General features: G+C 42.0%; 1 protein-coding gene across 2 annotated transcripts in view; it reads right to left on the minus strand.

The window, feature by feature from the left end:
- Positions 1 to 5,253: 5,253 nt before the first annotated feature.
- LOC139408481 (collagen alpha-1(V) chain-like) overlaps positions 5,254 to 26,754 on the minus strand; it is a 131,112-nt gene continuing 109,611 nt past the window's right edge. Inside the window, exons 42-60 of one of the 2 annotated variants that reach the window (XM_071152424.1) lie at positions 25,401 to 25,508; positions 25,070 to 25,177; positions 24,871 to 24,924; positions 24,553 to 24,660; positions 22,153 to 22,206; positions 21,672 to 21,779; positions 21,392 to 21,445; positions 21,194 to 21,247; positions 20,818 to 21,033; positions 20,276 to 20,329; positions 19,971 to 20,024; positions 19,454 to 19,561; positions 19,182 to 19,271; positions 18,964 to 19,017; positions 18,132 to 18,396; positions 17,615 to 17,727; positions 14,782 to 14,850; positions 11,820 to 12,053; positions 5,254 to 5,635 (exon numbers count right to left, since the gene is read on the minus strand). In XM_071152424.1, coding sequence (XP_071008525.1) covers positions 5,489 to 5,635; positions 11,820 to 12,053; positions 14,782 to 14,850; positions 17,615 to 17,727; positions 18,132 to 18,396; positions 18,964 to 19,017; positions 19,182 to 19,271; positions 19,454 to 19,561; positions 19,971 to 20,024; positions 20,276 to 20,329; positions 20,818 to 21,033; positions 21,194 to 21,247; positions 21,392 to 21,445; positions 21,672 to 21,779; positions 22,153 to 22,206; positions 24,553 to 24,660; positions 24,871 to 24,924; positions 25,070 to 25,177; positions 25,401 to 25,508 — 2,052 coding nt within the window. In that variant the 3' untranslated portion in view covers positions 5,254 to 5,488. Of the gene's footprint in view, positions 5,636 to 11,819; positions 12,054 to 14,781; positions 14,851 to 14,924; positions 14,994 to 17,614; positions 17,728 to 18,131; positions 18,397 to 18,963; positions 19,018 to 19,181; positions 19,272 to 19,453; positions 19,562 to 19,970; positions 20,025 to 20,275; positions 20,330 to 20,817; positions 21,034 to 21,193; positions 21,248 to 21,391; positions 21,446 to 21,671; positions 21,780 to 22,152; positions 22,207 to 24,552; positions 24,661 to 24,870; positions 24,925 to 25,069; positions 25,178 to 25,400; positions 25,509 to 26,754 lie in introns of both variants that reach the window. The other variant, XM_071152423.1, reaches the window with a different exon arrangement.

Below are 26,754 nucleotides of genomic sequence, written 5' to 3' on the forward strand. Positions count from 1 at the left end.
TACTGTTATGAATAAACAATGCCAGAGAGAATGCATGAGAAAGATAGATAGCGTAGACAACGAATGCCCAGGAATACTGTTATGAATAAACAATGCCAGAGAGAATGCATGAGAAAGATAGATAGCGTAGACAACGAATGCTCAGGAATACTGTTATGAATAAACAATGCCAGAGAGAATGCATGAGAAAGAGAGATAGCGTAGACAACGAATGCTCAGGAATACTGTTATGAATAAACAATGCCAGAGAGAATGCATGAGAAAGATAGATAGCGTAGACAACGAATGCCCAGGAATACTGTTATGAATAAACAATGCCAGAGAGAATGCATGAGAAAGATAGATAGCGTAGACAACGAATGCCCAGGAATACTGTTATGAATAAACAATGCCAGAGAGAATGCATGAGAAAGATAGATAGCGTAGACAACGAATGCCCAGGAATACTGTTATGAATAAACAATGCCAGAGAGAATGCATGAGAAAGATAGATAGCGTAGACAACGAATGCCCAGGAATACTGTTATGAATAAACAATGCCAGAGAGAATGCATGAGAAAGATAGATAGCCTAGACAACGAATGCCCAGAAATACTGTTAGAAATCCACTGCATTAAAGGAATATACAGGGTTTTGGATAACAACGTTTTTAAAGATCCTGTTAGAATGCTGAAAGACAACAACCTAAATGGAAAACCAAAGCTAATTCAAAGATGAGCACCAGGCCTACGAAGAGATGATGAGAGGGTGTAAGTAACTCTGCATGTCGTTCTGTTTTAAACTCTGTTAACCCAGTATCAATATTTGTATCCTCTAGATACAGGAAGTATTCACACCCCTTGACTTTTTCCACATTTTGTTGTGTCACAGCCTGAATTTAAAATGGATTAGATTGAGATGTAGTGTCACTGGCCTGCACACAATACCCAATAATTTCAAAGTGGAATTATGTTTTTAAGCCTAAATAAGTTCAGGAGTAGTCCCTCAGTCGAGCAGTGAATTTCAAACACAGATTTAACCACACACAACAGCGAGGTTTTCCAATGGCTCACAAAGAAGGGCACCTATTGGTAGATGTGTAAAAAAAAAGCAGACATTGAATAACACTTTTGAGCATGGTGAATTTATTAACTACACTTTGAACGGTGTATCAATACACCCAGTCAATACAAAGTTACAGGCGTCTTTCCTAACTCAGTTGCCAGAGAGGAAGGAAACCTCTCAGGGATTTCACCATGAGGCCAATGGTTACTTTAAAACAGTTACAAAGTTTAATGGCTGTGATGGAAAAACTGAGGATGGATCAAAAACATTGTAGTTACTCCACAATACTAACCTAAATGTCAGATTGAAAAGAAGGAAGCCTGTACAGAATATAAATATTCCTAAACATGCATCCTGTTTGCATTAAGGCATGAAAATAAAACTTTAAAAAATGTGGCAAAGAAATTAACTTTATGTCCTGAATACAAAGGGTTATATTTGGGGCAAATCCAACGCAACCCATCACTGAGTACCACTTATCATATTTTCAGGCATGGTGGTGGTTGCATCATGTTATGGGAATGCTTGTCATCGGAAAGGACTAGAGTGTTTTTTAAGATAAAAATAAACGGAAAAGAGCTAAGCACTGGCAAAGTCCTAGAGGAAAACCTGGTTCAGTCTGCTTTCCAACAGACACTGGGAGACACATTCAACTTTCAAAAGGGCAATAACCTAAAACACAAGGCCAAATATACACTGTCGTTGCTTACCAAGACGACATCGAATGTTCCTGAGTGGCCTAGTTATAGTTTGACTTAAATGGGCGTGAAAATCTATGCTAAGACTTGAAAATGGCTGTCTAGCATAATAAAACAATAAATGATAAACAACCAACTTGACAGAGCTTGAAGAATTGTTTTAAGAATAATGTGCAAATATTGTACAATCCAGGTGTGCAAAGCTCTTAGAGATTTACCTAGAAAGACTGTGATTCTAATATGTATTGACTGAGGGGTGTGAATACTTGAGTAAATGAGATATTGCTGTATTTCATTTTCAATAAATGTGCACAAATAAAATAAAAAAATACAATTAACTTTGTATTTATGGAGTATTGTGTGTAAATGGTTGAGAAAAAATATATTTAATCCATTTTGAATTCAGTCTGTAACACAACCAAATGTGGACTAAGTCAAGGGGTATGAATACTTTCTGAAGGCACTGCATGCACATGTATTCTAATGAGGGGTGGAGGTGGCGGAACACATTAAGACAGCAATGATTTTCAGTCGTAATCAGAATGCCAGAATAAGGATTTTAGAAATGGTGTAACTTCACTTACTAAAAACATGTTTTGCTTCACAAGATCATATTCTAACTGTGGATTCTATAACTATGAATAAAAAAATGAAACATTTAACTTACTATTTGTATGTAGAGAGGTGATGATAGTCTTCCAACAGTCTGTAAAAGAGTGAGAAAAATGAATAAAACATATTTTTGTCCACATCTCACTGATGGTAGATTTTTGGATCAAGGTAGACTAACATAATATCAGTGTTTAGGTGAGTTGCAGTAATATTTAATTCATAAAAAATTGCAAATTGTGACTAAAAAACATTCCATGATAATTCATTCTCTGTTTCTGAGATAAAGAGGGCGCCTTCCAGTAACACTATGGTGTCAATTTACATTTATTTTTAAATAATACAATAAATATACTACAAATGAACATTGGCTGTGGGTAGAGAGTTACAACATCACCATTCTCTCTCCACTTCACAATTATGGACATGACCGTTTTCAATTTTAGCATATGAAATTTAGCATTCTACCTATTTTAATAATAAAAAGTGGGTTGGAGATCATGTCATTGTAAAGTATAAAAACAAGAGAAAAAAACTTTACAATTTCATGCATACAGATAGGTTTTAATGCTTCAAAAGACATACAAGAGTGGGTGGCCACAGTAAACTTAAATTTATTGACATAAAACATAAAAAACAATATATCTTCTATCCTCTCTTACTCTCTTTTGACAAGACCATAAAAACTAACGAACAGACAAACGTAAAACAATTCAAAAAACAAAAAACGTTATTGGCAGCATTACTGCTGGTTCTGAAAATTGACAAAAACGTTTTGTCCTTTTATTGAAAGCAAACATGTTAAATTTGGAGTGCTTCATCGAAATGCACATTAAAAACGGATGATCAATAAGTGTATCTTAACGTAAATGGTTCAAGTCACATATCTAGAAGGTAAAAACAAAAAACATAAAAAACAAGCTACTTATGCAGGACAGTAAAACTTTCTGTGGCAGATGCTGTAGTGGTTAAAAGCAGGCAGAGTGCATAGTTTGTACAAGGGTATAACTAGGGCTTAAGAAAGTAAAACAACAGTTAAATCAGAAGACCCCAAACAACAATACAAAAACAAGCTTTGCATCTGGCTTTTCTACCTTTAAGCGGGCTAATCTGATGGACTATTAAATATCGTTCACTAAAAAAAAATCTAAATTTTTCATTTTTTAAAATTATTATTTTTAAATATATGTTTGAAAATATATTTTTGACTTGTACATGACACATCTGATTTTAATCATCATTAGACAATTCTACCACATTTTCAAATAGTGGATTTCAAAATACTTAGTGGATTCTTGGCCCTCTAGGAACTTAAAGCTATATTTAAAAAAAAAAGCCTTTGGTAAGAAAGTTAATGGTTTCAGGTACCAAAACTCCAAACTGTTCCTTGGCCATGTGCTTTGGAATACTCAAAGGGGGAGACACTCCGTACCCATTCCAAACCAGTCACCTTCACCCCCAACCCCGAAAAATAAAAGCAGTAAAAAGCTTGACGAAGTGAAAAAGATTATCCATTGCACAGAACACCAATCATGAGATCCATTCACAAAATGCACCATGTCATGGAACCATGATATGCAAGCATTGCAGCATCGCTTCTACCATCTTCTTTCTTTTTTAAAGACATCTAAGAAAATGTGATAAATTAGCACCACATTCGGCAACTGAGTACAATCTTATTTATATTAGCACATTCCAAGTAAGTTGCAGTATGATCAGATGCTGTTAGTCTTTACTAAGTGGGCCTTGGAAGCAGAGAAATACATAAAATAAAATACTGCATGGATCTATGAATGAATATGAAGCAAACTGGCATGCATTAAAACACCCCTGGACATAAATAAGAATGTAGCGAAGATGTTGTGTCAGAGGTGATAGCTAAGAGGGTCAGGGTAAGGGACAGACAGACAGGGTAGTCATGGTGACGAGTTAACATCACCACCATCAGCTTACTGTACTTTCAAAATAACAACAAACTTGAAAATATCATAGCACCACAGGAGAAAAAATAGCACCTAAGTATTGATTTCTTGTGTTTCATTGAAAAGTGACATCTCCTGCTGCATATATAGTTTGAGAGTAGAAATATGGAAGTATTGAAGGAAAAAAATATCAAAGTTGTTTATTAAGTTAGTAAAATCTCAAAATGCACCCAAAATAGAGGACACAAGAAGAGGAGGAATGTTTGTCATTTTTATCTTGGTACATTTTCTGTTATGCTAATCAACTCACAGACTAGCGCAGAGTAATATTTCCATATTTTATTTTCATTCGGTTCTTAAATTACAATAAGGTGTTCTTCACACCCAGCAACAAGACAAGCACTCCTCATCTATTCTCCAATTTACATGTCCAATTCCTTACTTTAGTATCTGCGAATTTGATGTATTCCAATGACCATCATCTTTTACCTCACGTCATAAAAGGTCAAATGCATGTTTAGAAGCCAGAAACATTAAACATTACCAGGAAAAATATACAGAAAGTACTTACAAACATACAAAAAATATTTATATATATTTATATATATATAAGTTCCATTCAGAAGAATGGGGAGACAATTATGCACAAAACAAAGCTTCCGAAATGAATGAAGGAGCAAACGAATGAACGAATGAACGAATGAATAAAATATTCAAAGTGGGAATTGAGAGGGAGACAAAGAAACAACAACAAAAACCAATAAAAAAACTAAGAAGAAAACTGCCACATGGGATGGAGTCCATGGCAACCTTCTGAAACCAGTGGAGTAGCAGGAAAAAGTTTGCCTCCGGTGAGTTCGACAACCAGACTGGATTTACATCAAGTGCGCTGGGAGTGGGTGGAGGTTTGGGAACGGTGATAGGGGTCATGGGTGAAGATAGGGGTCGGTAGTATCTGACTTATTCAGTTTCAAAACTTGCATGTGATGGAGAAGGCACACTGAGGTTACAAGGTTGCTCTTTTTTTATTATTATTATCGAATCCTCTAGAAATGTATTGTAGTATTCTCATCTTGATTTTTGTGTATTTTATTCATACTTGTTGCTTTTGGACACAGAATGTTTTACACAAATACAAATTGTCCTATTCATGTGTTTTGTTTCTGAGAAAATAAATATGCTTTTTATTTTCTCCATTTTGTTCAGTAAACAGTCTTAGCCGATGAAACAGACAGGACCCACTTCGAATCCAAACTTCTGCGTAGCCCCGCCGAAATCATTGAACATGATGTCAACAAAAGGCACCTGTTCCACCTTTGGTGTGTTGATCTCCAGTACTGTCTTTTCATAGCCCTTTTTCAACTGAAAAACAGAGAGGGATAGACAGAGTGAGTAGGTGCTACTGTACTTCGACCTCTATATACAGTATACAGTAGGGTTTATTTTTTGGATCAAATCTTAAATTCATTCCCCCCACCCCACACAGACATACAATTCACTCCCCCCACACAGACACACAATTCATTTATTAAACGCAGAACGAGGGAGAGCTCGGGTTCGTTGTTTTGTGAAGTTTGTTGTTTTAAAAGTGTGTTGGAAAGTTTCTTAGTAGCTAGCTAACTTTTTATGTTGGATCCCACAACGCAGTTGGCATCAGTTTCTGGGTCTGTTACGCACTGTCCAGTGATCCTGCCGACCAAGGCCAGTTCTGAGGACCTGCTTGGCGTAGCAGCTTGCCTAGCTGCCAGCTAGCTGCCTATCAAACTAGCAGGGTTTCTTGAGTGCTTGAATGCAGCCCGTGATGCGGTTAGCCATTGTGGCTGGGACTCCGGATTGTCCCGGGTTTGTGGCTGTCTAGATCCCTGCTATTTGTTGTTTTAAATCTTCCCTGTGACCTGCCCTGTCTGAAACTACGAGGAGTAACAGCATAACTGTTAGTGTCATTTAATTATGCCAATGTGTTTTTATTAATTGAAAACCCTTAATCTATTTTATGAGAATTTGTAAGATTCTTGTTTGCATAAAATAGACGGAGACCAGCCATTTCAATAATAGGTAACAGAATTTATTCTCGGAGCGCGCTGCCACGTTCCCACGAGCAACAGTTTATATACAATAACATGACATCATTTCCTTGCTCCTAAAATGAATCTCCTCCTCCTTTCCATCCCAGAAGCCTGGAAGGGAAAAGAGAGCCAAGCCTATGGGTCCGTAGCTTCAACCCCGCAGCACACATACACACACATTGATTAATGGACTGCTGAATGTATGTATTTTATTTGGATTTGTTTGCTCTTTTCCATATTATGTATATCTCTGATAAGCTACCCAGGAAAGGGCTGAAAATAGCCCAAATTAATATATGTAGCCTTAGAAACAAGGTTCATGAAATCAATAACTTGCTAACATCAGATAACATTCATATATTAGCCATTTATGAGACTCACTTAGACAATTCAGTTGATGATACAGCAGTAGCAATACAATGATATAACATCTATAGAAGAGACAGAAATGCTGATGGGGGAGGTGTTGCTGTATATATTCAGAGCCATATCCCTGTAATGCTTAGAGAAGATCTTATGTCAAGTGTTGTTGAAGTGTTGTGGTTGCAGGTTCACTTGGCACATCTAAAGCCTTTTCTTTTGGGGTGTTGCTATAGGCTACCAAGTGCTAATAGTCAGTATCTAAGTATTGAGATAAACTTTTGTTATTGACCAAATACTTATTTTCCACCATAATCTGCAAATAAAATCATAAAACATCCTACAATGTGATCTTCTGGATTTTTTTCCCTCATTTTGTCTGTCATAGTTGAAGTGTACCTATGATGAAAATTACAGGCCTCTCTCATCTTTTTAAGTGGGAGAACTTGCACAATTGGTGGCTGACTAAATACTTTTTTGCCCCACTGTATATATATATATATATATATATATATATATATATATATATATTTTGTTTGTATGTGCCTTTATTAACGTAATGATATATACAGTATATATATATATATATATATATCTGTATATATCATTACGTTAATAAAGGCACATACAAACATACAAACAATTTTTTGCTTTATTTAGGCAGCTCCAAAATGCAGGTGTTTCAGCCTAGCTCAGTGCTTTCTGTGGTGGTGGGACAGCCAGCTGAAAATACGGAGCGTAGTTGTTGGTCATGTTCTCTAGTTGCGCCATGATTGGCTCAGTGTTCTGTCACTCATGGGGAAACTACATTACCGCCAAGTCTAAGGGTAGAGCTTGAAAATTCAAGCCCCTTGGGTGCTGCCATAGAGTGACATTTGAAGTGCCCATCCAAGAAGGCTCAAGGTCATTGGCCACAGATAAAATTATGTCAAATCACGTTTTATCTACAGTAGCTTTGATTCGACTGATCATGTCAACATCATACTTTCAAAATCTAAGCTAGCAGTCATCATCATGAATCAAGTCCTTTTTAATCCTTGTCATATGAAGAGAAAAAATGAAGAGAAATTATAGATAAAACATATCGGTGCTCATCGGCCATAAGCATTACACAACAAGTCTGAAATCACAAATTCAAGAATGAGTGGTTGGGAAAGAATCAGTAGCTAACTGCAAACATTGCAAAGCAATCACTAGTCTGCTATTCAGAGGAGTGGATGTGTGGTTCCAAGTCTGGGATTAAGGATCTCTTTTCCAAGCTTAAAATGATAAACATAAAAAATTGGCCATGCTGTCAATGAAGCGTGATTGGTGCTACGCTCAAAACAACTGTTAACTTGGAATAGCGAAATCTGACTTCAGTGAGTTCAAGACAATGAGGAACTCTGGAAAAATAAGCTCGAACTGGGAAAATATGTGTTGAATGGTCATCCAACTCGGAATTCTAAATCCGGAACTTGGGCCTCTTTCTAGAGCTACAACCAGAAGATCACTGACGTCATCATGATCTACCTTGTTGTTTTCCGAGTTCCCAGTTATCTTGAAAGAACCATAAATCCAGAGAATTCCAAACTTTGATAACAAAGTTTGATGACAAAATTTGCCCACGAAGGACCACCGTGCACCTTCCTGTTCAAGTGAGCACAGCACAACAAGGTGAGTCTAAAAATGTCTTGTATGCTGCTGCATAAATGATGTAATATGCCAGGGAGATATGTACACTGTAGCTAAGAAAGTAATAATAAGTGAATGTGTTGTGTATCAAGCTGTTAGTAGCTCATTTGCCTCACCCTAATAATTTGGTATATTTTCCCATCTTTATTTCGCCTACTGATCTTACCTGGTGGAGCACATGTAGCCTATAACCTGTTATATGAGAAATGTAATCATTGAATATTCCAAGAGCATTCATTGTCTGCTTATATGCCCCATTTATTCATCCCTTTATTCATGCTCCTTTTATTCATCCATTTAGCCCATCCAACTACCTCATCCCCATACTGTATTTATTTATTTATCTTGCTCCTTTGCACCCCAGTATCTCTACTTGCACATTCATCTTCTGCACATCTATCACTCCAGTGTTTAATTGGTATATTGTAATTACTTCGCCACCATGGCCTATTTATTGCCTTTACCTCCCTTATCTTCCCTCATTTGCACACACTGTATATATACTTTGTCTACTGTATTATTGACTGTATGTTTGTTTATTGCATCTGTAACTCTGTGTTGTTGTATGTGTCAAACTGTTTTGCTTAATCTTGGTCAGCTCACAGTTGTAAATTAGAACTTGTTCTTAACTAGCCTACCTGGTTAAATAAAGGTGAAATAAAAAAATAAAAAATCCTACAGGTTCTGAGTTGGTGTACAGGGAAAACACTGTAAGAACGGCCCATGTTCTGAACATTTCAAAAGTGCTGAACAAATATTTATATTGACTATGTCTGTCCTAGCTCACTCATTAATGTCTTTATTGAAATTACGGATTGCCTCTTATCTGCTTGTTGTCCTCTTATGCCATACGTTGTACATCTTAATTATCTGTAGAAACCACATTTGTTTAAGTAATCAGCCATATCAGCTATGTTTTTTTAGAGGCAGTAAATTAGGATGAATTAACTGTTTCGCTGCCGGACAAGGCTTCACTGATAGCCAGGTGTAAAAATAAAAATAAACTGTATTATGAAGCCAATATCAATGATATAAAGCACAATGTAACATTTTTGGGGGAATACTTTAAATGAAATTATGGGCAGAAACTCCATCTTTCATCAAATCAGATGGCTTATTCATCACAAAACCATTTGATGTTGCCAAATATTAAATGATTACTGGCAAAGTGGGAAAACTTCGGCAGGAAAAGTCAACAATGTACAGTGAGTCATCGTATTCATGCATAAAAAACAAATAATGAATTTTGAATTTTGAAAATAAAGTGTGGGAGAGGTGGAAAAATTATTGTTATCAATCAATAATGACAAACCTGGCATTGACAATTTAGATGGAAAGCTACTGAGGATGGTAGCTGACTCTATAGCCCCTCCTATCTGTCATATCTTTCATCTTAGCCTAGAGGAAAGTCTTTGTCCTCAGGCCTGGAGGGAAGCCAAAGTAATTCCACTACCCAAGAGTGGTAAAGCGGCCATTACTGGTTCTAACAGCAGACCTATAAGCTTGCTGCCAGCTCTTAGCAAACAGTTGAAAAAATTGTGTTTGACCAAATACAATGCTATTTCTCTGTAAACAAACTAACAACAGCCTTTCAGCATGCTTATAGAAAATCGCACTCAACATGTACTGCACTGACACAAATGACTGATGATTGGTTGAAAGAAATTGATAATAAGAAGGTTGTGGGAGCTGTACTGTTAAATTTTAGTGCAGCCTTTGATAATTCACCATTTTATTTTGTATTTTTTATGTAACCTTTATTTAACTAGGCAAGTCAGTCAAGAACAAATTCTTATTTTACAAACCTGTTCTTGAAAAAACATATGTGTTATGGCTTATCAATGTCTCCCATATTATGGATTCAGAGATATCTAATAGAACTCAAAGGGTTTTATTTAATGGAAGCTTCTCTAATGTCAAACATGGAAAGTGTGGTGTACCGCAGGGCAGCTCTCTAGGCCCTCTACTCTTTTCTATTTTTAACAATGACCTGTCACTGGCATTAAACAAAGCATGTGTGTCCATGTATGCTGATGATTCAACCATATACGCATCAGCAACTACAGCTAATGAAATCACTGAGACCCTTAACAAAGTGTTGCTGTTTGTTTTGAAATGGGTAGCTAGTAATAAACTGGTCCTGAACATCTCTAAAACTAAAAGCATTGTATTTGGTACAAATCATTCCCTAAGTTCTATTCCTCAGCTGAATCTTGTAATGAACAAGTTGAGGAGACTAAATTACTTGGCGTTACCTTAGATTGTAAACTGTCATGGTCAAAACCTATAGATTCAATGGTTGTAAAGATGGGGGGAGGTCTGTCCGTAATAAAGAAATGCTCTGCTTTTTTGACACCACACTCCAAAAAGTAAGTTCTGCAGGCTCTAGTTTAGTCTTATCTTGACTACTGTCCTGTCGTGTGGTTGAGTGCTGCAAGGAAAGACCTAGTTAATCTGCAGCTGGCCCAGAACAGTGGCAAGTCTTGCTCTTCATTGTAATCAGAGGGATGATATAAATACTACTGTATGCATGCCAGTGTCTCTTGGATAAGAGGTGAGGAGAGATTGACTACATCACTTATTTTTATAAGAAACATTAATGTGTTTAAAATCCCAAATGGTTTGCATAGTCAACCTACACACAGCTCTGACACACACTTACCCCACCAGACATTCCGCCAGGGGTCTTTTCACAATCCAGGACAAATTCAAGAAAGTGTACAGTTTGATATATAGCCATTATTGCATGGAATCTCATATTGCTCAAATAAACAGCAAACCTGGTTCCAAATAAAACAGATAAAGCAACACCTCACGGCACAATGCTTCTCCCCCATTTGACCTAGATAGTTTGTGTGTCTGTATTGATATGTAGGCTACATGCGCTTTCAGTCATTTTTGGTTTGTTTTTAATGTAGTTCTGCCCTTGAGCTGTTGTCTATTAATGTTCTGTATTATGTCATGTTTCATGTTTCATGTGGACCCCAGGAAGAGTAGCTGCTGCTTTTGCAACAGCTAATGGGGATCCTAATAAAATACCAAATACCAAAACAAAGACACACAATTCACTCCCCCACCCCACACAAACACACAACTCACTCCACACATACACACAACTCACTCCCCCCACCCCACACAGACACACAACTCACTCCCCCCACTCCACACATACACACAACTCACTCCCCCCACCCCAGACAGACATACAATTCACTCCCCCCACCCCAGACAGACACACAATTCACACCCCACACCACATACAAATGCTGTTATACACATGACCGTCAAATCCCCTTGCTCACACCTATGCCCTTACACACACACACACACACACACACACACACACACACACACACACACACACACACACACACACACACACACACACACACACACACACACACACACACACACACACACACTTCCCAACTTTTCCATCCACTCACCGCACAGCCGTCCACCACGGCTCTGATGTAGGGGTTGTTATCGTAGGACATCTCCTCGTCGTTGGAGCCCAAGAAGCGGATGGCCTTGTCGTATGAGTCCCCATCCTGGTTGTGCCAGGCCACTGACTGGTAGCAGTTGTAGGTGAGGTTTTGGCGGGCAGCCGCGCTCAGCAGACGCAGGAAGGTCATCTGGACCACACCAATGGGGTTGCCCTCAGCGTCCACGTACGAGAGCTAGACAGGGAGGAAAGGAGATATAGGGTCTAGGCAGGAACAGACACTGTGGACTAATACAGACACTATACATACATACTATACATATTTGGGTACATCTGAAATGGCACCCTATTCCCTAAATAGTGTACTACTTTTGAGCAGCGCTCTTGCGAAAAGTAGTACAGGGTGCCATTTCAGACACAACATTGTTTCATTGTTTGTTCTCTACCAAGAACACTCAAATCTACACATCACACCATTCTCGTGTACTGTGAGGTGTCTTGGGAGGGTTTCTCGCTTTTATCTGTGAATTCTAATTCTGACACCGAGTAGTGTCGTTGTGGGGATATGATCTCATATGACTTTAGATGGAGTGTTTCGCAGACAACAGACTGTAGGTGTATGCAGCAGCATGGCGGACTCAGAGCAATGACACACCGTCACTCAAACATGTCAGCATTCCTCACCTCTCTTTCCGGCGCTGCGGCTGCTTTGACAGAATTATAGAATGTCAATCGGTGCACGCAGTGCGCCGCGACAAGGGTTTGTCCCATCAGTCACTGCAGCACCAGGGAGAGAGGGGGGTTGTGGGTAAGGAGATCAACGGCGGCCGAGGGTATGCTCCAGAGGGTATGCTAAGCTTCATTACCCATAATTCATGGCGGCGCTACGTGAGTAGGATAGAATTCCGATTCCTCAGACGACAAATCAGGAGGGGGGATATACCAGAGGTGTTCCCGGCTAGGTCCTTTAGAGTGAAATATCTAGGCTGTCATCAACCAGCTTTGGGAAAGATGGAGAGGCTTGCTGTATTATGGGGTCTGTCTGTCTGGGGCTCTATGAGTAAGCTTGTGTCTGAGAAACAGTAAGGCATACAGGAGTTACTACAGGAGCTCTAATCTACAGGCTCTGGGGCCTTAGATACTGACTGGCTTATTCTCTGCTGAAAGACTTCAATGGTTCTGTAGGAATAGCAGTCTACTAGCAATGAACAAGAGATGAATACTCTCAATCGAGGAGCTAATCGTAATTGAACACTTAAGCTTTAATTAAGAAAATTATGGAAATGTATTGTTTTGAAAGGAGCTCATTAGTAAATGTAAAACGTAATTGTATAAATGAAAAATAATAATAGGTTGGTTTAATCGGTTTCCGCAATTTAGAATTAGCCTAATTCGCCATGTTTAAGTGGAATTCTAAACCAACATGTGTTCTATTATACTAATGTATCTTGGATCTAATGATTACAAATCATTCCGGATGACCCGTCCATTTGGGAACATCAGTCTTTGGTGTGATGCTATTTTATGCTGGAGATCCGTTTCCATACCAACCAACAGCGTTCCACCATCCGTTCCACAGGGTTCTCTTCTTCTTTCAGACAAACAGGACTGACTGAGACCAAGAGCAAAGCGCATGCAACGCCCATGCCATGCAGTCACAGCAGAGAGCCACTAATGTGTGTGTATAGATACATTCTCTCTCTCTCATGTACACACAGACAAACACACAGACACACACACACACACACACACGTATGACTCAACCTGGACAATAATGGACATCACAGATTACTATTACAGGGAAGTCAATCAAATCTGTTGTGCTGTATTTTCAGGAACCCACAAGGTGGCCACACCATCATCAGATAGGAATTTGGGCTCATAGAGGATGATAACTATATCCATTGTGTCCAAGTAACAGTGTCTGTCTGTGAATCAGTGGCTCTTAAAGGGAGTAGTATCCCTCACCCCTCTGAGTGTCCAGGTACTCAGAAAGGCTAGGTAGGTCCTCCCCTGCTCCTGTCTGTTCCTCCCCCTCCCTCATCCCTCCTCCCCGCTCTGCCCTGCAGAACCAGTGTGTAGAAACAGCCCTACATCGCCATGGAAACATTACCTCTTCATCGCAGCCGCAAGTCAAAAGTGGGTGTACCCAGAAGCCCCTGGGAATGTGACTGAGTGCCTGACTTTTGACTGTTCACATTGAATCAGTGTTGTAATCCTCTTGTGATTGAATGGGTAGGTGAATGTGTGGAATGAGTTTAGTAGGAACAAAATGGTGCCTAATCACTCTCCTGTGACTAGCTTCACATGATTTATGAATAGGTATCTATACAGTATGAGTATCTATGAGTCAACTGGAAATGCTGAGGGCAATAGGAGTAGTTGTTATAAATAGAAATGTGTGTCTAACCATGAAGGCACTCAGTCACTTCTAGGTGATGCTCTCCAACTTCAGAGAGAGGCAGGTTGAGTGGATGCATTTACACTCATGCTTTCCCATGGCAACATTCAGTACCAACACACTGATTTACTCAATTCTATGACTTTTTGTACTACACTTACCTTTTTGTATTGAATTTATATTGTTTTTCTTCAATGGAAAATTGTCTTTAACTTCTTCAACTACTAGTTGCCATGGTAAAGTATGTCTGTCAGTCTGTCTGTTCCACCAACGAAGTCTCCCTCTATTCTGGAAGGAAGAGACTCACCTACTGCAGTATGTCTTACTGGAGTTGTGCTGAGCTGACCTTGATCGTGCTGAACCATGCAGAGCAGTGTCGCCACAAACACAAGCCAGAGTGCCAGTCAAAGACCAGTGCCAACCAGTACAGGAACCATGCAGAACCAGTACTGACCCGAACCAGAACCAGAACCTAGAACCATGCAGGGCCCTCAGGCCCACAGAGACCCAGCCAGGAGTCACCCTAGCTGGGCCTCCAGAGACCTGCGGGTGTGCCACTTACCAGGGAACCTCGCTTGTAGCGACTATACCAAGAGCCTGGGGAGTCTTTGGGCCATTTTGCCATTTTGCTCTGTAAAATATGAGATGAGCTGTTCAGGAAAAAGGGAAGGGGACGGGGGGAAGGGGGGCGTTAGGGGGGCTTACCAGTTTACCACGTTTGAATTCACTGAACCAGGAGCCAGGGATCTCCTTTACCCAGGAGGTGAGCCTAGTCTGGGTATGGATGGAGCAAAACGGGGGAAGAGGAGGAGGACAAAAAATGGTTAAAGAAAGAAAAACAGTAAGAACAGCCTCCTGAAAGAAATAACAACGTTATCCCTCGTTTTTCTAAACCCTCCCTTCCTTGGTCCATCTGTGGTGTCTGAGAGACCTGCAGTAGTATTGTGTGACACTGAACAGCCCGGGAGAGTGTAAAATACCTTAGCAAGCCATTATCGCATTTTGTGTAAACACTGGCTGGCAGCTAATTACTGATCAAATATTCATGAGTACACAGTGATTCATTAAGAGATGTTGTATGCATCCTAAATGGGCCCCAGTCAAAAGGAGTGCACTATAAAAGGAATAGGGTGCCATTTAGGATGCATCTGTTAGCCGCCAAAGGACCAGCTTAAAAATGCCCCCTTTCCCTTCAGCTAAGTGTTCTGCTCTATACCAAAATAGAAGTGACTATGCTTTTTATGGTGTTTATTTAAGCTTCTGCTGTATACTGTCGGTAAGGACAAGTGGCTTTGTTTTGTGGTTTTCATTTAAAACTAGATACGATTTTGTTTTGTTTTCTTCATTTAAATTCGATTCACCTGCATTATAACTACCAATAAGTATCAGATACATGGCCAGTGATACTCCAGTGTGATATTCTGAATATTATTATACCCCAGGAATGAGCTAGATCAGTCTGATACAAGGTTTATACAGGGCTTGTCATCAATGCCTTAATGTGTAAATTAATGTTCAGCTGGAGATCAATTAGCGCTGGGAGACAGCATACATTTAACACACCCTGCTGTCTTGAAAGGCACTTCCAGCTCTCCTAACATGAGTAGAGCGAGCAGCAGGGGACCCCACTGGAGGAGACAACTGATACCCTAGAACTGATCCCCTCTACTGGAGGAGACCACTGATACCCTAGAACTGATCCCCTCTACTGGAGGAGACCACTGATACCCTAGAACTGATCCCCTCTACTGGAGGAGACCACTGATACCCTAGAACTGATCCCCTCTACTGGAGGAGACCACTGATACCCTATAACTGATCCCCTCTACTGGAGGAGACTACTGATACCCTAGAACTGATCCCCTCTACTGGAGAAGACAACTGATACCCTAGAACTGATCCCCTCTACTGGAGGAGGCCACTGATACCCTAAAACTGATCCCCTCTACTGGAGGAGACCACTGATACCCTAGAACTGATCCCCTCTACTGGAGGAGACCACCGATACCCTAGATCTGATCCCTCTACCGAAGGAGACCACTGATACCCTAGAACTGATCCCTCTACTGGAGGAAACCACTGATACCCTAGAACTGATCCCCTCTACTGGAGGAGACCACTGATACCCTAGAACTGATTCGCTCTACTTCTAACTCTTCTTTTTCTCTCCTGTCCTTTATCTATCTACTGTACCTCCTCTCCTCTATCCTCTCCTCTGCATAACTCATGATGGGTAGACTAGGGATACAGTGTTCCAGGCTAGCAGGGAGGGAGAGATAGTGTTTGTGTGTGTGTGTGTGTGTGTGTGTGTGTGTGTGTGTATGTGTGTGCGCACACCTTCTCATGTGCATGTCAATGCATGGCAATGTCAGGGTCTCTGACCATGTGCCATCTCTCCACTCCTTCACACTAACGAGGCCATCCCACTGGCCCATTAATCTGCCCAGGCTATAAAAAGTGAAGTTCATTAATCTGAGTTTAAGCAAACTCCTGCTCCTCTGTGTCTCAATGTGCCAGCGGATCGTTAAAATGTCCTGTAGCTTAGAGCCCTTACAGATCTCCCCTGGCCTGCCGCAGACACAGTTTCCTGTGTTTTACCTCTCCTCTCCTTTCCTGTCCTCTCCTGTCCCCCTCTCCTCTACACCATGCATAACCAACCAGCAGCAAATTCCTCTCTGGGTGCCTGTCACCTGCCATAACCTATTTCAGGTGACTGGGCCAGGGACGACACTAGGCCACTGACACTTACCTGGAGGATAGTACGGCAGAACTGTGTGTGTGTGTGCGCGCGTGTGTGTTTGTGTGTGTGGACATGTGTGTGGAAGGGAGTCTTTGACTCTCTGTTGACAGTGAGGGACTGCCCCAAATATATTCTTTGTCATCATGACATGTCAGTAGTGTGTAACACCAAGGGCCATACATGGAGCTGCTGCCCCTAGGGGCTTGGAGGACCATGTGTATTACACTCATAGCAGTAAAGTAATAGTGATGCATGAATGTTACATATATGAGTGTTATGTGATTATGCAGTAGTATCAGGAGAGAGGTATATATGATTTATATGTGTAGTAGTTTGCCTGGGGCCAGGGAAGAATAAATAAATATTAACTTATCTGCATCATACAGTCAGAGTTATTTAACCTGTCAATCAAATGGGGAATAGTTGACACTTGACAGAACAATGTATAAAGATTTTTTTATACACACTTTTTCAATCAACCAGAAATATCACTGTGCCACGCAGGCATGATGCATTTTAATAATTTGTATTTCCCTCATTATATACACCAAAACCTATAAAATGTGTATGGTTCCGGTTTTTAAGATGCATTTCTATCACTGGCTCTCAAAATGTGACTTTTACCAGTGGTGAGTGTAAAAGCACCATGACTTACCCCTTCAGACTTCTTATCAGGGTAGATACAGCTCTCTCCTCCTGCTGTGAAGTTGCAGTGGACCTTGAAAGAGTCCCTCGAGCAACCCTGGTTGGGGTCGATCCAGTATTCACCTGAAAACGACAAGAAATGGAGGGAGGGAGAACATGGGGAAGAGGGAAAAGAAAGAGGGGAGGAGAGAGGGAAGTAGGGAACCTTAACAATTAGAAACCTTTTCATCAGAGATCATTCAATGTTTAAATTAGCATGATTTAGCATTCCAAGGAGAGACTATTCTATACCCCATATCATCAAATACCAATCATATTTATAATCCTATTTCTCTATCACATTTAAATCCATTATAGTAGTGACACTTGGTCCTTGACCTATATAAAATAGCCCCACCTCTATGAAAAAGATGGCTAGCACCAGCCACCTTTTCCAAACAAGTTTCAAACAAGATTATTCCTGGGCTTCAGCACCGAACTTAGTAAGACTTCAGATTTAGTATTTCAGATCTCAAATCGATGCCCACCGTCGGGGAAGTCAGGGTGGCAGAGCTGCAGGTCCTTGCAGGTGCGGGCGGGGTTGCCCTGTGTTCCCAGTGGGTGCTTCATCTGCTCAATCTCTAGCTTGAGGGAGTTGAGGGATCCGAAGATCTCCTCCATTCCATCGTCGTAGTCCTTGTAGTTGGCATCTGCATTGGCATCGTCCATCATCTGGCTGGCATCAATGTTCCTGCGGCTCCGCTTGGGGCTCGACTGCATGGGCAGCGGGTGGATGACATCCCCAGGAGGACCCTATCGGGGTGGAGAAGGAGAGAGAGGGGGAGAGGAGGAGACAGGGAAAGAAGAGGGGGGCGGAGATGAGGAAAGAAGTGGGCGGAGAGGGGGAGGAGGTGAGGAAGAGAGGAAGAGGTGAGGAGACAGGGAAAGGAGAGGGGGAGAGGAAGAGACAGGGAAAGGGAGGGGGCGGAGATGAGTAAAGAAGAGGGGGGAGAGGGGGAGGAGGTGAGGAAGAGAGGAAGAGGTGAGGAGACGGGGAAAGGAGAGGGGGAGAGGAGGAGACAGGGAAAGGGAGGGGGCGAAGATGAGGAAAGAAGAGGGGGGAGAGGGGGAGAAGGTGAGGAAGAGAGGAAGAGGTGAGGAGACGGGGAAAGGAGAGGGGGAGAGGAGGAGACAGGGAAAGGAGAGGGGGCAGAGATGAGGAAAGAAGAGGGGGAGGAGGAGAGAGGGAGAAAAAGAGGGTAAGAGGGAAAGAGGGAAAGAGGGAGAGAAATGGGAGAGAGATGTTTCAGTCAGGGTAAAACTACAAAACCACAAAACAACAACATGTAATGACATCACACAATCATGAAGATAACTTACAGGAGGCCCAGGTTGTCCAGGAACACCAGTCTCTCCCTTGGGACCAGTTTGACCCTGAGGAAGACAGGAAAGAACACAGCATCATACACACAGCCTCTATGGACAGTAGGACATGGTTTAGACTTTAGAAGCCCATATACACAACTTATATGGACAGTGGGACATGATTTCAAGGGGACAGTACGACATGGGACATGGTGGATTGTGGGGACGCTTACCGATGACCCCTTAGCTCCTTTAGGACCAGGAGGACCTGGTAATCCTGGAGGTCCCAGGGGACCAAGAGGACCTGAGGGGCCAGCAATACCCTGGGAGGGAGAGAAGGAGAGAATAAAGACAGGAAGGAGAGAAGAGAGGCTGATCAAACCACACTTGACTGTGTTGACTTGATATGATTAACTGTATTATCAGACCAAACCACAACATGTCACTTATTATTAGGTAAACATCGCTCAATAATCATGTTAACAACAGTTGTAGGTCTACTAACATTGTCTCCTTTGGGTCCTGATGTCCCCTGGGGGCCTGGCAGACCTCTGTCACCCTTCTCTCCCTGCTCTCCTGGGGGCCCGATCAGACCGATCAGACCAGGGTGGCCCTGAGGAGAGGAGAAACACAGATCAAAACAGGCATCAATCATCAATTAATTACTCACATCAATCTGCCTGTCAATCAATCTCTCTTCATATATCATTAGTGTGATGACTCACTGCCCTGGGGCTAATACCAGATACATAATCAATAGGTTTGAACACCGAGCCGTCAGTTATCATTCACTTGAATGTGTATAGTATGGAATATACAGTATCTCCATCGACAGATTTCAAGTGTATCCCTATAGAATTTTAGACATCAACATCATTAGCAATGGAAGAAGATCAATACAGTATGTGACTTTTAGCCATGCATGCAACAGGTATGTTAATATTTGACTGTAATAGTTGACTCTCCGGTGGGTCCAGGTACTTGTTGTCAATAACCTACTGAAACAGGGGGGTGGGTTTTACCTTTTCTCCCTTAATGCCAGAGTCTCCCTTCAAACCTGGTAATCCTGGAGGACCCTGTGAGGGAGAGAGGAGGGAGAGAGGAGAGAGAGAGCAAGAGAGAGAGAAAGAGAGAGAGAGATGGACATAATATGGGAGAGTTGTAGTGGAGAGGGATGGAAGGAAGGGGGTAGAGAAGTAGAGAGGGAGGTAGAGTAAAAGAGAGTGAGGACATATAACATTACATGTCTGACCCAATAAGACAAGCTACTGTGAATCCTGTGACATCTAATGACCCGGATTTAGGGGTTAGAGGTCAGTTGTCTCACCATGGGTCCAGGGGGTCCGTCGGGGCCTGAGGAACCTGGAAGACCTTGTTCCCCCTGCATAGAAACATGATACGAATCAATGCTTTAAGCCACTGATCTTTACATACAATATAAGGGTGGCAGGTAGCCTAGCTGTTAGAGCATTGGGCCAGAAACTGAAAGGTCGCTGGTTCTAATCCACCGCCGACAAGGTGAAAAATCTGTGTGCCATTGAGCAAGGCACTTAACGCTAATTGCTCCAGAGTCACCGCTGATAATGACAGACCGTGGCTGTAACCACACTCAGGGGGATAAGGAAATACACATTTCCAATATACAATTGTACACGTATGAAATAGGACAAATGTAAGCACCCACCTAATTATTATTACAATATTGGTATTATTCCCTTATGCTTATATTGTGTGAATGAGAAATAGCTTTTGTAAGATCAGTCACTATACTCATCTATGAGTGTTGTAGTAAACTCATAGTTACTGTCCCTAGTTACTGTAATAGCTATGACACAAATAAATGAAAATATTAAACAATGCTGTACTTACAACTGGGCCGGGGATACCTCTGAGACCTTCAGAACCTTGCTTGCCAGGTGCTCCCTGCGGACCAACGGGGCCTGTCTTTCCCTGTGGGCCCTCCAGACCAGACTCTCCCTTGGCTCCCTTCTCTCCTTGCCTGCCCTCGGGTCCAGTTGTACCATGGGGGCCTCTCTTTCCTGGTGGGCCAGAAGGACCTGACTCTCCGGTGGGTCCAGGAGAACCCTAAGAGATGAGAAAGGATAAAGTACATGATCAAAGTGCTAAAAGCTCTTGTACAGTACTTCTATGTTTACTGTAGTTACCTTCAGATATGAGAAATTCTCAGTTTGTTAGTGCTTGTTGGTCGTTAGACAGATGTAATAATACGTTAGGTGAGACTCACAGGTTGACCAGCCTCTCCGTCGTCTCCCTTGTCACCAGGAGGACCGTCTAAACCCTGGCAGGAGGAGAAAGAGAGACATGGTGAAATGACACTGAATGGATAGGGCACAGTGTGGGATTTTTTACATTTCAATAGGTGCCAAAGCATTACAGAAACTGGATGCCAAAACAATGTCATTGTAACATTTCAGTGACTTACAGCCTGTCCGATCTCGCCAGGGGGACCAGGATCACCAGGGAAACCACTTGGACCCTGGAAATGAAATCCAACAAAATGCTCAGCATCTAGAGTGACTCTAGAGACAACTTAATAACCCTAGAGACTACATCTTACTTTGCCTTCCACTGACAATTAATTACAAATCCATAACATCCATTGGAATACATTCACATGGCAGTAACGGGACTCAACTGCAATCAATCAATCAATCAATGAACTGTGATATGTGATTCTACAGAGAAGTGTAACCAGGACTTACAGGACTTCCTTTAGGACCGTCATCTCCAGGGGGACCTTTAGGGCCAGGGGGTCCAGCAGAACCTGCAGGACCGGACTCTCCCTTCTCTCCTCGCTCTCCTCTTGGGCCCTGTGACAGTGGGGCAGTGTTTTAGTGTGTCAACAGTGTGTTAGTGTGTAAACAATGTGTTCATGCCTATGCCCAGTAGAACTGTGCTTAACACACTCCATGTGGTTGGTGGGCTTTCTTCTATAATGGTTTTAATTACAACCTTGTTGAATTGATTCAGTTATTGTTACAGTAATGGTGAAGTGGAATAGCCTCATTCTACTGTTTTGTTATAATAAATATATGAATCGGTAAGTTTTTGCATTTGCAGCAGAATAATTCCTTCTCTCCAACGGAGAGGCAGTGAGTGGGAATTGTAGTGTGGTGTTGTGGGGCTGTGTTGAAACAGTCGTTCTGTTAGATGATGATGTGAAGATGCTGTCGGTTCACTTACAGGTCCGCCAAGTTCTCCCTGAAGACCAGGCTCTCCGTTTTCACCTGAGTCACCCTGAGAAAGGAAGAGAGAGAGAGAGATAGAACACGAGAAAGAAAACAATTCAGAAACGGCAGTGAACCAAAACAACTCTAAAAATCATATTTACAGTAAACCCAATGTCCTGAAGCCCCTGGGGAATGAAAGAGATGACTCCAGCGGTTTCAATCCATCACAGCCAGTCAGAGCTGAGCCTGGAGCGGGCAGAGAGCAGGCGACCTCTGGGTCCTTCTTGGTCTACTCCATACATCTTCCACTCTCCCTCCCTCTTTCCCTGCCTGTCTTATTGGGTAGCGGGCTCAGGCTTCAGGCCCTGTTGTTACTCACTGTCACATAGGCCCCGTCTTCACAATCAATCAATCAATCAATCATTGGGACAAACGGTGGACATGTTCCTAGAGACAATGTTTATCTAACCCTGGTCTGTGATGGGAGGGACAGGGCAGCAAACTGCTTGGCCTGATGGATTTGAATTGAACTGTACAGAGCTGAGCCAAACTGGGCCCAGTGCGCACTGGCCTAGCTCTAGGTTATCATACCCATCCATAGCCTTAGTGAGCATCTGGCCTCTTTCCCAAAGCACTTTTGTTTCTGTCAGGATATCTAGTCCAGGCAGCAGAGCAGAGAGAGCAGAGCAGAGAGAGAGGCCTGTTTAAAAGCATGAGTTATTCTCTCTCCTGTACTAAGCTTTTTATACAGTCTTGTGTCTCTCTGGGAAGCCTGACTCCACATAGGGGCTACATACCAAAATGGCACCCTATTCCCTATAGGGAGAGAAAGAGAGAGATAGCGGGAGAAAGAGAGAGAGAGAGAGATTGCAAGAGAAAGAGAGAAAGAAAAGAAAGAGAGTAAGAAAGAAAAAGAGAGAAAAAGAGAGAGAGAGAAAGAGAGAGAAAAAGAGAGAGAAAGAGAGAGAGAGAGAGAGAAATGGTGAAAGAAAAAGAGAGAGATAGAGAAAGAGAGAGAGAGAGAGAGAGAGAAAGGGTGAAAGAAAAGAGAGAGAGAAAGAGAAAGAGAGAGAGAGAGACATCGAGAAAGGAAGACTAAACCACTGTTATAAAAGCAGCCAGATCAGCTCAGATCAGATTAGCCAGAGACAGGATTGTAATTGTGGTGAGCTAAGCTTTTGTTTGAGGACGGCATGGATGTGTGCTCCCAGGGGGAAGACTCTCAGGGGGCGAAGGTCATTCCATCGATGGGCCAGATAAAACAAATCAAGCCATCATTGCAGTAGAAAGTGCTGAGAGCGTTTGGTGGACAGTGGGGCTGGCGGGTGCCAAGACAAAGCTTTCACAATCAAACAGCTACCTCCGATCGTCTGCCCCTGACGGCGAGCAAAACAACAAGGCTTATTTTGTAAGAGCTGTTTTAAATAATGCATTCAGCGTCTCCACAGTCACTTTGAGTATTAATTCACACTTCTACTCTCTCCAGCGACAATACTGTTGAGGTTGAAAACACTACCATTAAGCTGTGTGTGTGTGTGTGTGTGTGTGTGTGTGTGTGTGTGTTTGTGTGTCACTCACACTCACTTGAGAATGAAAATGAGCGTTTCCAATTTCAAACATGATCTATTGAATAGCCACATCAAATATTGATGGTGACAAAAGCTTTGCAAAGAGGATGAGTGGTGATCTGAATAATTGTACTGAAACTCAAACTGACAATTGGACCTCTTGCACAGTAAGAATATCTGTCTCTTGATGCTACTTTAAACCACAGTTACAATGATAGATGAGACACCTTCTACCTCTGAGCTCAGCAACAGGGTAAATAGACGTTGCCATCTACTCTGGACTGCTGTGAACTATGGGGATTTTATGTGCAGGAACAGATGGCATAACGACTATGTACCTCAATCCTGTCTGAGTCCTCTGCTATGTAGATCTCTAAGTACTAGAAGACCCATCGTAGATTAGGAGACCCATGGTGAACTAGGAGACCCATGGTGAACTAGGAGACCCATGGTGAACTAGGAGACCCATGGTGGACTAGGAGACCCATGGTGAACTAGGAGACCCATGGTGGACTAGGAGACCCATGGTGGACTAGGAGATCCATGGTGGACTAGGAGACCCATGGTGGACTAGGAGACCCATGGTGGATTAGGAGACCCATGGTGGACTAGGAGACCCATGGTGGACTAGGAGACCCATGGTGGACTAGGAGGGTCATGGTGGACTAGGAGAGTCATGGTGGACTAGGAGAGTCATGGCTTCCAATGGGGTCAAGAGGACTAGGTCAAGTGTAGGAATCTTCAGAAAACTATGGAAAGGTTATAACATAGAAATATAATTAATTTTGGATGGTATTTCTATGGGTTCTACATTGAGGTGAAGGGTATTAACAGGTGGACCTTACCTTCTCTCCAACAGATCCAGGGTTTCCAATACCACCAGGAGGTCCCTGAGGGCCGTCAGCTCCTGGGGGTCCGGAGGGGCCTCTGGGGCCAGGAGGACCGGGAGGACCCTAGGAGGAAAGGAGAAAAAGAGTGTTGAGTCTACTGTCATCACATAGAAATAGGAATAAACTATCATCATATAAATATAGGAAACTGACAGTGCAAAATTAATTGTATACAATCCCTATACATACACTCAATACTGGTACATTAGAATTCTGCTCTATTTCATGAAATTCTATAGCAATATTGCATAAGAGAATAGTAGGAACTCTTACCATCTGACCAACGTCTCCGGTTTCTCCTTTCTCGCCGGCCGGACCTGGTAATCCCTGCAGTCAGACAAGATAATGACGTCAGTCACAATGACAACAACAGAAGCCAATGAGCCCTGGGAAAAATAAATCCACTACATAGGGAAAAGGGTGCCATTTGGGACATGTTTAGACTGTCCCTGGTTCTGATTATGGTTCTGACCTGAAGTCCCACTGGGCCAGGGGGTCCATTGAATCCTCTGGATCCTTCATCTCCCTTCTGGCCAAACAGACCCTGCTGACCTCTGGGACCGGGCTCTCCATCAGCTCCCTACACACCCGAGAGAGAGAGAGGAGAAGAGAAAGGGAGATGAGAAGAAGGAGAAAGAGAGAGAGAGGGAGGGGATAGAATGTACATACGTAAGAGAGTAAGGAGTAGAGAAGAATTTGATTTTGAACTGTGGCATAGACCAGGTCAAGAGACTGTGGCAGGGACAGGGAGTGACATCATATCCAATGAACTGGAGGGTGAAATGGTTTGGTGGGATACGTACAGCAGGACCAGGCGCCCCAACCGGGCCTTGGGGACCAGTAGGACCAGGTGGACCATGCTCTCCTTTGTCTCCTTTGCCTCCCTTCTGACCTGGCTCTCCAATCTCTCCCTGGTGATAGAAACAAAGACAACCACAACAACAGTCAACACAACTCAATGAATCCTGTTGAGTTAACTCACTTTAATCCTGTTGAGCTAGTGTTCAGCTAAACTAAGATTGGTATGTGAGTAAATGCTTGGCAGGGAGATAAGAGAGGTTTTAGGGCTTTTTGTTGAGTATATGTCAATGTTGCCTTCAAATATCATTCAGTGACACAGTGTCAGAACTAGGAGTCACATAATATATATATTTATTTATTTTATTTAACCTTTATTTAACTTGGCAAGTCAGTTAAGAACAAATTCTTATTTACAATGACGGCCTACCAAAAGGTAAAAGGTCTCATGCCGAGGACGGGGGCAAGGATTAAAATGTCAAAATAAATAAAAAATATATGTCACGGCCCTCGACGTAATGAGGATCGGACCAAAGTGCAGCGTGGTAAGGGTTCATGATTTTATTCGATCACAAAACACTCAAACAAAATTAACAAGAGGAAAAACCGAAACAGTTCTGTAAGGTGCATAAACTATACAGAAAACAACTATCCACAAAACACAGGTGGGAAAAAGGCTGCCTAAGTATGATTCCCAATCAGAGACAACGATAGACAGCTGTCCCTGATTGAGAACCATACCCGGCCAAAACATAGAAATAAAGAAACTAGAATGCCCACCCTAGTCTCACCCTGGCCTAACCAAAATAGAGAATAAAAGCCTCTCTATGGCCAGGGCGTGACAATATAGAACAAAACAGAACAAAACACACATCACGACAAGAGAGACAACACAACACCACATAAAGACAACAACTTAGCATGGCAGCAACACATGAAAACACTAGAGGTCGACCGATTAATCGGAATGGCCGATTATTGGGGGCCGATTTCAAGTTTTCTTAACAATCGGAAATCTGTATTTTTGGACACCGATTTGGCCAATTTTTTATTATTTTTATTATTATTATTTTTGAATCTTTATTTAACTAGGCAAGTCCGTTAAGAACACATTCTTATTTTCAATGACGGCCTAGGAACGGTGGGTTAACTGCCTCGTTCAGGGGTAGAACGACAGATTTTCACCTTGTCAGCTCGGGGGATTCAATCTTGCAACCTTAGAGTTAACTAGTCCAACACTCTAACCACCTGCCTCTCATTGCATTCCACGAGGAGACTGCCTGTTACGCGAATGCAGTAAGCCAAGGTAAGTTGCTAGCTAGCATTAAACTTAAAACAATCAATCAATCAATCATAATC

The sequence above is a fragment of the Oncorhynchus clarkii genome, chromosome 5, assembly GCF_045791955.1.
Source record: "Oncorhynchus clarkii lewisi isolate Uvic-CL-2024 chromosome 5, UVic_Ocla_1.0, whole genome shotgun sequence".
NCBI lineage: Eukaryota > Metazoa > Chordata > Actinopteri > Salmoniformes > Salmonidae > Oncorhynchus > Oncorhynchus clarkii.